The 14,447-nt window shown below is 40.8% G+C and overlaps 1 protein-coding gene across 3 annotated transcripts in view; it reads right to left on the bottom strand.

The window, feature by feature from the left end:
- Positions 1–1,340: 1,340 nt before the first annotated feature.
- The window catches only part of RMDN2 (regulator of microtubule dynamics 2), a 58,933-nt gene continuing 45,826 nt past the window's right edge, over positions 1,341–14,447 (bottom strand). For all 3 annotated transcript variants that reach the window (XM_054196195.1, XM_054196194.1, XM_054196196.1), the window contains exon 11: positions 1,341–9,308. In XM_054196195.1, the coding sequence (XP_054052170.1) occupies positions 9,255–9,308 (54 nt within the window). In that variant the 3' untranslated portion in view covers positions 1,341–9,254. The remainder of the gene's footprint in view (positions 9,309–14,447) is intronic.

Raw genomic sequence — 14,447 nt, 5'->3', positions numbered from 1 at the left:
GAGATTCAGTCTAACAGGGGTAAGCAGACCAGCTTTTAGCATCTCAGCAGGAGCCGTTCAGGGATGTGCTTCAGTCTCCTCTTACTTAATACCTAAGAGCACTTCAATCTTGCCTGAAATTTCTCTCCCCTTCCCACTCCCACAGGAGTTACTTTAATTTTCGGTAACCGAGTATTGTGTGCAGGAATCCAAAGTCAAACACACCACAGATGAGTGTTGAGCAAGCCTCCTTGGGCATTTCTCTGCAAACCATAATTCTTACTTACGAAAAAGCACCTTCAAAAGACAAACCCCCGTCTCCAGACACATAAAGCTCTCCCCCCTCATCTCTTCCCTTCAGCCACAAATTCCCTAGAAGCAGATATGATGGTTTGGGGATACCAATTACAACCATCTCTCTTAGAAGAGACAGGGTTGATGGACTATGAGTTGATTCCTACTGACTCAGTAAACCTTTGGGAGTTCACAAGCTCACTGATAAGCCAAGGCAAAGAAAGCTAATACGTTAATTTACAGCATCTTTTACCTTTTTCTTTACCATCTGCCTGCCCCAAGTTGAAGATTTAAGGGGCTTCCAATAGGAATTGACAGCTCTATGTCAGGATGAGCCTGCACTCTCGAGCGGGGTTATCATCTAGCATTTCCTCTCCAGCATACAAGGTATCCAGCAATACCTCGTATTCAGCAGACATTTTTCCTATCTTTCCTCTCAGAGGGAGGCCCAATTAAATGCTGAGCTGTGGCAATTCCCTTTCACGAAGCAGTTTTAACTCTGCGCTTAGAAGTTAGGATATAAAAGGATGTGAAGGCAGAGTCTATCTCAGGTTTTCACTTCACACGTCGATAGGAATTTCAATAGGTTCACAAAGTAATTAAGTTGCTCATTGTAGCTACAAAATACAGCAATTCGTATCTATTTTAATTCTTCTATTAAACTTATGGATATATACACACCCATATATATTTCCACACAAATACTTTTGTGTGTATATACACACGCAAACACAGAAACTGTGGTCCTCATACAATTTCTGCATGTGCAATTACGATTTGACATTCAAAATAAGACCAGATACACAGCACTCCTACCAGAGTAACTCCAGCGCAAGGCAGAAATCAGGATGCTGCAGTGCAGGTGAAGCCAATCAGCCTGCTTGCCTTTACCTCATACCATTGTAGACATACTAAACATTTGCTTCTGTTCACCCTTTGATGTAAGAAAAGCTCCATCATTCAGGTTCCTTCTCTAGCCTAAATTTAAGGATTAAACTCCCCCCGCCCCGCCCAGCCCAGCCCAGCCCAGCCCAGCCCAACAATTTAAGAAAAACACAACACGCCTTCGCTTTCCTTTAAGGCTACCCATTAACGAAGCAGATCTCAGCTGCTGGGACTCAGGGTTAAGCCCCCTTGCTGCTGATGGAGTTGAGCTCATTTGAGGCAGCTGCTGACTGCCCCACGCCCGCCACCCAGGGCCGACAGCGAGGATTTTAACTAAAAGTGCTGTAAGCAGTTATGGAGGAAACTGAATAAAATATTGGCAGTTAAAGCACATCCCACAAATCCAAGCTACAGCAATGTTTTCACACTAGTGTTCTGGCTTGGTTTGAGTGCTCATCTGCTTAACAGTAACAAGCTCTTCCCACAGGAAAATAGCAGTTCGTAGGTAATGCACGTGAAATGTCTTTTCTACCTTGTATTTTTCCATATAAATTTAAGTTAGTGAGGATGAACAAAAGTATTTTTTGAAGTAAGGGAAGAACAAAAAAAAAAACAACCTTTTAATTTCACTGTCACCAGCGACCTGCGCTGGTGCCCCAGAGGAGGATGTGGTGGTGACAGCGGATGGCTCTGGACTGTCCCTCCCAGGTGTCCTGTAGGCCCCGAGGGGAGTCAAAGCCCTGCCCTGAGGAGAGTCTTGCATGCAGGTAGTTACAGGCTCAAGACTTAATGCGTCTCCTCGTCAGGAGTTACCAATCCCAGTCTACCTTCGGTTAGATTTCCTAGGGACAGCTTCCAGATTTTCTCTAACTGTGAAACACCCACCAGTACCCATCACATACGTCTCACGCTCTCTTTCCGATACAGCCACAGCAGCAAGAAGCTGGATACTCCGCAGAGCATGTACTCACCCCTCCTTCGACTCCAGGCCAGCAGCAGCCAGAGGCTCAGCCCGTCTTCCAGCAAACTCCTGCAGTAACACTGCTGCCGAGTGACCGGCACGTGTCCCCCAAAGATGGGAAGCAGCCAGATGTGTGAGCCCAACATCTTTTGCGAGCTGTCTGGGAAGCTTTAGTCCAACCATGTGCACCAAACCTCTCCACTACCAAGACCCTCCGGAACCCCAGCTCCAGGTGCCCTGGGCTGGTCTCCCCACTGCTCGGCCAGGTGTGCCCACCTCTCCCCCGGCCTCGCTAGGCCTGCTGGCCCTCAGCTGTGGGCAGACAGGCTCCAGCCCCCGCACCGCTCACCAGCTGGGGTGGCCACTCACAGCTGTGCTCACAAACATGCTTCTGCAGCTGGCAGCACAGCCATTTAGCTATCGATGTATCTGCACAGGCTTTCCGCACCTTCCAAACCAGCGTAAATGCTTCCCAAGGCTTCAGCTTCCCCAACAGGTCTTCAGGTGCTGATGGAAAGAGCAAAAGAGGCCAAAAAAGCGAAGCCGATTTTACTGCTTACTGCTGTGTGAATGCTTGGCCGAACCTTGGCTTGGCTCTCCAGTTCCAGAAAACCCACAGGACAGCCTTCCCATTTTGCAGTGCCAGCCTGGTAACGGTGGATTTGCTGCCAGCTTTGGTGGCAAAGCCGATGGTCCATTCAAACACTGCGATTGCCCCCACGATGGAGAACTGTGCCTCGCTGCCTGACATGCTTTTCTTCACATCATCCGCACGGGTGAAAGAAGCACTAACCGCCCCATTTTTTCAGATGGGAAAATAAGTCAAGGGGGAAGGGTTGAGGGGGGGAATAAATATTATAATGCAAAGGCTAGAGAAAGATTCTGTGGTATGCAATGGGCTAGACTGATCATAAAACTCCACCTCTAGAGAATAAACTAATGCCCTTTACAGAAATCATGTCTGGTGGACAACTAATTACAAGTATTGCTCAAATGACCATACAGATCCATGCCCCATTGTTTGGGGCTGTTTTTTTCCCCCTGATCTATTCAGAATTTCTCCCATGACAGCTGAAAAGACCTGTCTTCTCATTTCCTGGATCAATGTTTGGTTACGTAGGAATAGCTGTAAAAGGGGCTGAAAGCAGCGTGCTGCTGGAATAAGCCGAACCAAGTACTAGGATGTACAGAAGCAAATGTGACGCAAGGTCAAGCAGGTACTGTTAAAAAATCTCATCCTGGCACAAAGCCTGGGTCTCACTGATGTCCAGAGGCTGTTTTGCCATGTTCTCAATGGCACCAAAATGTCATAGGTAGGTTTTATAGGGACAAATCAAGTGAAACTACTCTTCAGTAGGACAAACACTTCTAAAACAAAGACGATGTCAAATGACTATGAGGTCACACACTCAGTTATGGTCTTTTGTGCCAGCATGCACTGGTGATTCTTGCTCAGGGATTCATGATGAACGTGCCAAGAACACTGCTTTGTTTGAAACTGCCAATATCCATACGCTGGTGGTATCAACACCAACACACGGTCCTGCATTGCTTTTGTATGAACCCTTTGCTGCACTTAAAAGTGTTGCTGTAGAAGCATTCTGCTCTTTTATTTTGAAAAATGTGAATTTTATTACTGCCTTAAGACTTCATATATGATTTTACAGGGCACTAGATAAGCTGGGCTGGCATTCCGAAAACCAGCAATCCTTAACCCAGAGCCACAGTCATGAGCTTTACAAATGACTTCATAAATTATCCTCTTCCAAGATTAGGAAAACACAAGTAAATCGCCGAATCCACTTTCCTGATTTGACACATTTCTCTGAACAACAAACAAGATCATTTCTCTCACCTGGGGGCTGAAATTTCATCAGCCATGTTGATTACCTTCATCCACAAATGAGAAACCTGAATGTGGTTTGGTAGGTTAAAAAGTACATCCCCATTCATGCCCGTATCCTAAAGACATGTCTAGGCCACAATATTCCCAGGCAATATTGTGTGTCTGGTTTTTTGGCTCATACAGGTAGGCAATTCAAACCAGCTCATAATTAATCTTAATAAACAAGACATATGAAGAGTGGATAGAAGGTGTTTGCCTGCGTGTAACAGGTACGTAGCTAAGTAGCTTACTCCACGGCCACATCTTGGGTCAGCAGCACCACCAAGCACAGAGCTCAGATTGTTCATATTCAAATTCACACTGGACATTGCTCGCACAGACACTTCTAGAATGACTGGTTGTTTATTTTAAAAAACACAAACGGAAGCATAGATGAAGCCAGAAAAGCTTATTTCTTTTTGTATTGTGAAGACAGCTTGATTTGTTTCTTCTCCAAGGAACTTTAGAGTCTGTACGAAGGAAAAGTGCTAGAAAGTAGGAATATAACCTTATGTACAGAAGAAAAAAAAAAAAAGGCAAACAACAACGTTGGCTTTTCAGTCAGAGTTACTCCTCCTTGAGTTTGCACTGGGTGAATGCTGCAATACAATTTTAATTGCCACATTACTGCAGGATTTTCTGATTTGGAGTAGGTGTGAGGCATCCATCATGACTATTGTGCCCACTGCAAGAAAACACCACAAGACTAACCTCCAGGATGCCCGGGAAAATTCCAGCAAACCCATGGACCACGCTATAGTTCTAGGATACTTCAGGTAGAAAGCGTTCAGGTAGTGATGGCTGAAGATAAGTAGATCCAGATAAGCTGGTATGTTCGGATTGAACATGGCTGGATCTCTGCTAGCCACTTCTTCATTGTTGGATATTTTTTGTTGTTGCTTTGTTGTGTTTTTTTTTTAGTTCAGGCTTTGACTACTATAATAGCAGGGTTGTAGGCGTGGATTTCAGTCTTTGGTTTTGCTTTTTTTAATTATTTAACTGGACACTGGAATTGCCACTTTCCTTTATAAATTGTCAGCTACTCACCACTGTTGGACAGCTTCCTAATTCATTCCAGAAGTCGGTGTATTGATATTACTACATAAAAATGAGTAAATCACCCTAAGACTCTGCAAAAGGAAAGTCAGTAATTTAAACAAAGTAGTATGAGGGTGTATCACTGTAACCATTTCCACAATGTGGCAGTGGCCAATTGCTACAAAAAATATGTAACTTAGGTCGTGACTACCTGCTGTTGCAGGGGGACAATTGCAAAGGGATCAGGAACCCATGACAGAGTCCTCAGCTTCACTACAAAAAACCCCCCAGAACGATCTCAATTATTCAGGAAGGCAGAACTAGTCATTTTAACTATAATGAAGCACAAGAATCCCACTACCAGGTCAAGGCCCCCTGAACTCACCTTTTGCAAACATGTAAAGAGACAAATTCCGATGGAAAATTTACATGAACAGAGAGACCAAACAAGAGATGGCGCAGTGGAAGAGCCGAGGGAGGTAGCGGGCAACATGGCGAAGGCACCGTGGCTTCAGCCAGCCTGCAGCCCCATCTGCTTCATATGGCTTAAAGACCCGCAGGGGTTAATATGGTTAACTTCTAGCTCCTCCACAGAGACAAAACTACGGAAGTGAATGTCTGCTTGTGGATATTTTAAACAAAAAAGAAAACATATGGCCGTCTGGAACTATACTTGCTGTTTCTCCAGCTGATATGACACAGAGAACAGATAGCCTAGGCCTAGAACTAAATGCAAAAGCTTTATTCTAAGGACCAATTAGAGAACAATTCAGGGAACACGCTTCAATTTTAAAAGTTCTCAGATTAGCAAAGCAGAAAGTCAAAAAAAGTTGAGAATGTTCAAGTACACTAACTAGTAAAAAATTTTAAAAGCATGAAATATCTTAGCTGTAGAAAACAGCAATTTCTTACCCCAGTGAGGAATATTTCTGCGAACTAAGAAAGACAACTTAGACTGAATAATTAAAACCAGCCTTTTCTCTCACAGATGTTATTTTGTGATTCTAACACATAGCCTAGTAATGACCAAAAACTAAACAGAAGAACAGGCTTAATTCAGAAGGCTGAAAAGAAAGATCAGTAATTTCATTTATAAAACCAGAAACTTCATTTAAAAATGTAATCATGTGGATTAAAACCACAGGTGTGATAAATAAATAGTCGAGGGCAGCCATGATGCGCATCTTTAAATTAGAGTCTTGAAGCACGCTGCTACGTGTTTCACAGTATAAATTCACTAGGTAGCCTGGGCCCAACGCAGAGCCAGTGTGTGCAGACACAATCCAGAAACCCAGCAGGAGCCTCCGTGGCTCGTGGGGGGCTGGAGTCGTGCACTCCCCAGGGACAGCAAGGCCAGGAAGGATCTTAAGAAGTCATCTAGTCCAACCTCTGCCAGAGGATGAACTGTGCCTTAAAACATTGCCAATGTTTAAAGTCTTCTTTGTTCAACTTTTATTTTAAAACTTGTGTAAATGATTTTATAATATTCTCAGGAAATGTATTGCAGGGCTTTGCAAAGTTACTATCAGGATTATTTTCTCCTAATGCCTAATCTAAAGGTAGGCAATTACTTCTCGTCCTGTGAACTGGGGATATGGAGAACAAGGGTTTGGGACGATTTTTTTTTTTTTTTGCTGTCTTCTCGGCAATAGCTTTTTACAAATGTGAATAGTCCTTTAGTCATTGCTCCCGCAGACTAAACAAACCAAATTCTTTCAATTTTTACACACAAAATGATGTTGTCTAGCACGCTCATCTTTCTTGTCTCTCTCCACTGGACTTTTTCCAATTAGCCCCCAACCCCCACGAAGTGTGGTGCCTGAAACGGGATATAGTATTCCAGCTCAGACCTCATTAGATCTTACTAGGCCTAATTAGAGTAAAAAGGTTATTTCATGTGAATTTAATGGGGAATGTTTATTTATTCAGTCTAGTATGAAATTTGCTTTTTCACAAAACATGACATTATTGACCCATGATTAGCTTGCCACTCACTGGAATCTGCACGTCTGTTTCCACAGAATGACCACAGCTAAACAGGTCTCCTCCATCCTCTGTCTGTTACTTACTTCAATTCAATGCTTCCTATTTGCCATTAATGAAGGAAATCCTACTTAAGTCACCTCATTTCAACAATTAATTTAAATAACTTCTTGTTCTCATCTATTCCTCTGATACACTTTCAGCCTTTATTGGCAATAATTGCTTGTAAATGAAATATCTCTTGCATAATCCAATCTACATTATAAAGTATATCAATTAGCATAAAATCGATCTAAGGAAAGGCTGCCTTATTACATCCTCCTAGGTGACAGTGAATTGCTAACAACAACTCTACGTACAAATCACTCTTGTATATCCATTTAAACTATGCTTCCTGCACTGGCTATGAAAATGTCAAAAGCAGTCTTTACCAAAAGCCTCTTAACAAAATCAAGATGTGTCACCCTTGCCGCTTCTCTGTTCACAAGTCAATTATTCTTTCACAGAAGCAGTTATTTGATAGGATTTATCTCATATGGTATTTCCCCTTTTCTCTGAAATTGTGTATGAAAAAAAAAAAAAAAAAAAAAAAGAGAACTCCAGAATTGAAAAAGGGAAATAGAAACTATTTTCCCCCAGAACAAACATTGAAAACAAAGAAAATGTATATTTCAATTTGTGAAGATCTTCAGAATAATGAAATCCATGAAGATAACAGTAAGAACTCAAATCAAATGCATATCTGAAAACATATTTTTAAAGAAAATGTTTGAAAAAATGGACAGCCCTACTTTATGAAAAGAAATCTCTGTACTTCATGAGAGTTGTGGAGTCAGGCTAAATTCAAATGTAACTCTACACATTTGTCTTCTTTCAGTCTACTGCATCTATTGCCTTCTGTTGTTAGTAGTTAAAGCTCACTTCATATGTATTCACACTCCTTTGCATCTGCCCAATTTTTAAATCTTTGTTGTGGTGACTGTAGTTCCTACTTGCTAATTTCACTGTTCCCCATCTGTCCAAAATTAAAGCCCCAAATGCTAGTTCAATATATTGGTGCCATATGAGTCCTCCTTGTGCATGTTATCTTACATATCAAATAGGTCAAGGGAATGTGCAGTTGTCCTTATCCAACCGCATTTCCTATAAGAGAAATGCTTACTTCTTCCAGTTACACTCCCCTGCATCTAGATTAAGATCCTGAATTAAAAGCCGATGAAAACCTGCCTTTATTTTTCTACAGACTTTGGTGAATTCCGGATTGGTCCGTTGGTGAACAAAATTCCTTTCCTACCTGTTACATTTTATTGAAAACATTGCTGTCCTACACGCTCAGACAGAAGTAGTAGGTCTTTAATTAGTCTATTTTTATGTACACGTTAACCTTTTATATCATCTATATAACATAGTGATCGTCACATGCTAGACTAGGTTCTCCGAAGACACATTGATCCCACCATGCTAGGCAACTGTTCAAAGAGAAAGAGCCAGGATTCACAAACTTGATGGAGGTCCTGTAACAAATCCATTAAACATCACAGCTGTAATAGATTAATCTAAAACACTTACTTTCATTGGTCTGATTTTTAATATTGTACTTGATGTTACAAATAAAATATAACTTTAATATTTAATTTATAAAATTTTCACATTTCCATGTAAAACCAACAGTAGGTTTAAAGTAAAAAGAGCTTTGTGGAGGCAACAGCTTTTTCTTTAACTTCAACAAGATTCTAATTTTATAAGAGTAGAGAAATGCGTAAACATAAACATTCATGATTTTCTTTTGTACACATCTGTGTAAATTATTTGATATAAATATAATTTACTATAGAAATATTTTGTTTGTCTGTTTTTGCTACACACAGTGCTATGCTGGCATCACATACTAGTTGATTAATCTTTCAAAGAGTGAGATTTATACATTTTGCATTCTAACACCCAGTATGTCCATTGCCAGCAGTGGACTTCATGCTCAGAGAATCAGACTCACAGTGTCAGCAATCTAAAATTAAACCTCAGTACAAGATTATAAGTAGTCAAAAATGAATGCACCATTTTCATATCATAATTGCCAGATGCTTAAAGGCCATGATCCAAGCCAACCAAAATCAATGACAGTTTTCCCATTGACTTAGCTGGAATTTACCCACAGTTCCCAGTCACTAGAGAGTCTCATTTAAGTTTTGCAATTCCATCACAGCGTGAAGAGTTAAAAAGTGCGTAGTATCACAGCTTCAGTGTGAGAAGTAAAGCCTCCAGCTCTTTCTGGGCCTCTTTGTCCTGAAAGAAACAGACAATCATGCATCAACTTAGAGAGGATAAATCCCTTCGTTTGCCTAATACATGCCTATCCGCATTTCTTTACTAACAACAGACATAACACACAACTGCAACAGCCACAGAATGTACGAGACTGTGTAGTAAGTTAATTTATCAGTGATTGCAAAAATAAAGTTTGAAGTGAAAACAAGAGCCAGATGGCAGCCCTCCCTTTACAGCTCTGTTAAAGCACTTAACATGTTAGCCACAAATAGCCTTTCTCAGCAGACCAGTAAGCCTTTCAGCTTAGGCCACAACTTTTATTGGTGTACTCTGCATAAAGTACTGCCTTGCCTTACACTTTACATAAGCTTGCAATCCGACCGTGTGCAGTTTTTCTAAAGAGATTTCCATGATGTTTGCTAATGATTTATTATGCAATTAACAAGAAAACATGGGGAAATGTAATTAATGACATAGGTTAGATTGTGGTTTCAGTGCATACAGCCATACCTACCTGCAATAACCACCATGGACTGCCTACACCCTCAGGATCTTCCAGACTGGTGTTGATGGGCTCTGCCTACACTATTGGGCTCATAGCAGAGTGGAGCCAATGGGGGAGCAAGAGGCAAGTAATCTGCTATTCTCAGAGCCAACACTATATTCTACCTCCTAGGACAGAAGGGAAAGGCTCCTTTTAGACTGATATGTAAGTGCACAGTCTGCACGGGGCATTAAACCAAACCCAGCCCAGAGACTCTTTCACAGGTAAACAGTGACGTACCTTTTGGCCATTCCATGTATAATCTGTTTGGAAAGGGGTACATGCATACGAACATGTAACCACAGTACAAAAACTCCATTATTCTACTTATTTTTTAAATGTCTTCTAGATACAATCCACTTGCTTTACTTGCCATTGCAAAACTTCTAGCTTGCAAAACGCGCCTTGGTTTAAAACCACATTTCTAAAAAGTCAGCACCTCATACCTGCACGCTGGTAAGGGCATAAACACCCAATACATGCAGCCACGTGTGCTTAGCAGTGCAAGCCAAAAGCACTTGCACATCACAAATTTTGCGCAAGTATTTCTAATGACAGAGGCCAGTATTTCTTTCCCACATAATGCCACAGGCAATCCTGAAAGAAAATACTGTAGACAGACAGTGAAGTAATCACTGAATTTCAGGATCACTTCATTATCCAATCAACCAAAGAGCTGGAACAAAATGCAGAACATTTTAAAATACATTTTATGGGTGAAGAAATTCCTGCTTCTCTTTATTTTGGTTAGTTGTCTACAATGTCACGGAGGAATAGAGAAGAATATTGAGATGATAGAAACCATATGCCAGACATGTCAAACTACGTTATATTATTGGTCTGGATTAAGGCATTAATACATTAGCTGGACACTTCTCTTGGAGTCACTGCCTTGCTCCCACTGGCAACAATAGGCTAAACTATCTGCCTAATCATTTATCAGAGGCCTTAAAAGGCACACACTGCAAAGCCAGGAAGCTCTTGCCAAAATACTCGAACAGAAGGAAATGTCAAACTGAATTCAGCACCCCTTAAACTCCATGTCACTACAGGCTGCCTGGAGCACTAGCCCATGGCTTGCAATAAAAATTGGAAAACTCAACATTTGTATCAAAATGTTGATTAGTTCAGGGAAAATACACTTTTCTGTACTGACTGTGGGCAACTTGTGAAAATGATTCTAAATCCCAGTAAACAAAACAGTAAAAAAACAGATATTGTCCCGTGCTATGAAAATGAAAAAGGTTTCCTTCTATCCGGTCCTAGTCTTTTCACACTTTTCTAGGCCAAAAATAACAAAGATGCAGGATTTCTCTTATCTGAATGGTGTTCACCTTTTCATGGGTTGATGAGATTCTTTACTCACTTTGCAGGGTATCACATTTTAAAAATATATCTCCAAACAACTTTGTGAAATTGTCTCTCTCCTTAGAAGCAAAGGATTATATTGGGTAATGAGCTTTAATGAGTTGAAAAGGTCCCAAAAATATTGGGCAACCTTTCCTGAATCTTCCTCTGGGCTGAGGAAAAAGAATGAAACAAACTCATGATTATTCTAAGAATTCACTGGAGAACAAACTGCAAACATGCAAAGTATCCTACCTTTGGGTTGCCAGTTCTAAACAAGACTACATCAGTAAAAGCAGGAATTATTACTGTTGCAAACTACTTAACCAGCTGCGTTCATTGAGCCAGCAGCTTCCAGTCAATAATAAGAACTCAGACGGCAAAAGCATTTAAAAAAATCCATAATGGCATTAAAAACAAAGCTGAGAATGGCCAGTGAAGGGAACTATTATGTCAACTTTGGATAGAGCCCTTCCAGAAAAAGAGGTGTGTCCCACTAAAACGAGAGAGAAGCCACAACTCTGTTCAGTGTATCCGTCTCCAGATTTAAGGATGAAAACTTCATCGATGCCCAAAGTTTCACTGTTAATGGGAAGGGAAAGTCTTAAATCCTGTATTTGACCAATTCTCTTCCTCATCGATTTCTGGGTCTGTGGCTTTCTAAAAATGAACAATCAGGTTGGCTTTTTTTTTTTTTTAAAGACATGCAGGCTCTGATCTCCCTTTAGAGTGTGGCAGGGAGAGGAAGAGGTGCAAGTCATAGAAGGAATGCAATAGATTTGCGTCAGTCCCATTTGTTCACCCTGAGGCTTATTTCAGTGCTGACTGAATGCACAGCCATTTTCAACCTTGACTTTCTACTGTCAAGGCTTACATTTATTAAACACTTCTCATATCATTTTCAGAGTTGAATATGAGTTCAAAATGTTCTGCAAACTGCTACACAAAAGGTATTCAAATTACAGGGTCAGTGACTGTATTTTCCCCTCTTCCGATTTAGTTGCTTTGCTTTTATGTTTCACCATCCACAGGGGATATGCACAGGAAAAAAAGACCTGGGGGGCCGGGGACTGAACAAGGGAAGAGAGAGAGTTGAAAACAAGAGCAAGAGCTGGTGGGAAAAAGGGAATGTTGGCTTAACCGGAGGCAGTCCCCATTTTGACAGTTAATTTCTGCTCAAAAAAATTTACTCATAAATATATGTCCACACAGACATACACATATAAATGGGCATGTAAAAATTAAATGGCAATTAAAGCAGAGACAGAAAGATAATGATTTTACCTTCCGTCTCTGCTAATTATTTCCTTATGCACTAAACACATTCGACCCAGGCACTGCACATGTGTGCACTTGACAAAGTCCCAACTGTCAACAGAAAATGATACAACCCCATGACCACAGCCAAAATGGTTACACCAGCCAACTATAACATAGTTGTGTGCAACCACTGCCAAATCCCAAGCTGACATGCATCCTGTAGGGTTTCATTGAAGTCAGCGGGGCTGCATGGCATAATAAATGAGCTGGGCTGCAAGGGTGGTCCGAAGCTGCACTCTGATACGCAGTAACAGCAATGAGGTGCTGAGAGCCACCCCGGCTTTCGGTTACAGCTGTATCGTTCCTTTGCAGCTCCGGGAGAAATCCTGGACTGTAACAGAAGAGACTCCCAAACATGCACAAGGATCGTTAATTAGACAGTAATAGCTCTTGTGCAAAACATAAATCACATCAAGCTATAATGCTGTCCATTCTCAGTTTCATGATAGACTCTCACAGATGGTGTGACTGTAGTAGGCGTTAATTTCAATACAATTGTATAATACTGGTTTTCCCCTTAGATATTTCAATAAACCAATGCAATCATACGCTTGCAACCTTCTGTATGACTGCTGTATGTCACAAGTTAGGGCGTTTTATGTTCTTTCATACTTTTAGTATCTTTCTCTGGGGATGAACCATGACTTCTCAAGGCTTTTAGGATCAAGGCAAGCACAGCTTTAAAAAATGTAGCTGACAATAATTCCATATTTTATGCTTATACTTCAAGTAGAGGGAAAAACACCCTTTCACACACAGAAGACTGTGAATGAGCAGTTCAGCCAGTTCGAGGACTGCTGTTGAAAAATTTCAAAATGGCAGAATTCAATTTAGAATAATTAATAGTTGTGCAAATCTGGTTTTCTTTTACTATTACACACAATGCAGAGCTTTTGGTGTTCAAATCTCTTCCTGTCCAGCTGCCGCCCCAGCACAGCGGGACCCACAGCCCTTCTTTCTGCGCAGTCATCACTGAAACAACTCAAACACGATCATGCCCAGTTACAGCCCCTTCAGAAAGATGCCTGTTGAGTTTCTCCTTCACCCTGTATATTGACTCTGAGACTATATATTTCAAACTACTGGAAGCCTGATTTCTCCCCAGTCACTCCACAAAAATAGGAAACCCGTTGTGAACCTCTTCATCCTGCAGTGCACCACCATCTCCGTGAATACTTCTCCCACTCACCTCCTCATCGTCAGCATGCCAGCAGAAGAGATACACTCCATCCATTGATCAGTCTTGCCACACTAAGCACTATGCTAAAACTGTGTTACCATTGACAGGATGTTGAAATGAATACTTTGTGATAGGCTAGTCAATTTAATCATAAGTATAATAAGCTCAGTATTCATCAGGATAGACTTTATCCTTAAGTATGAAACTACTACACTATAAAAAATATCTTCATCATTTTTGGAATCCTTTTTGGAGGGGGAGAAAGAATAAGCAGACAATGCAAACAAACCTTTTGGCAAGAACTTCAAAAGCATGCTGACAGCAAATCAGTCTGATAACAAACATTGAGAAAAAAATAGACTGTATTCTCTGAAGTGCAAAATAATGTAAAATATAGGAGGTCTCAAATTCTTTTAGCAGCTCTTTTACAAATGTCTCATTTTTACAAGCATTTTACAGTTTGAAATCTGATCTCGTCATAATGAGTTTTTAAACAGCCCATTCCCTGAGCTTGAAGCACTCTTATTCGATGTGAATAGAATCACTAATTAAGGAACAGATTTTTAAAGTATATTCAAAAGATACTTTAATTTTGGGTTTGTGGTAGCTATCAGGAAATTCTTGTTCAACTCCACAAACAGTATTAGCAGGAAAACATTAGCCTAGAATTCAAAATGAACACAAATCTGAATAATTCCATTATTTTGTAATTGAAACACCATGGACTTTTGCTTGGCATTTGGAGAACAAATGTACATAAGATCTA

The sequence above is a fragment of the Rissa tridactyla genome, chromosome 3, assembly GCF_028500815.1.
Source record: "Rissa tridactyla isolate bRisTri1 chromosome 3, bRisTri1.patW.cur.20221130, whole genome shotgun sequence".
Taxonomy (NCBI): domain Eukaryota; kingdom Metazoa; phylum Chordata; class Aves; order Charadriiformes; family Laridae; genus Rissa; species Rissa tridactyla.
The sequence above is the reverse complement of the archived record's forward strand: the minus strand, read 5'-3'. Positions and strand labels throughout refer to the sequence as shown.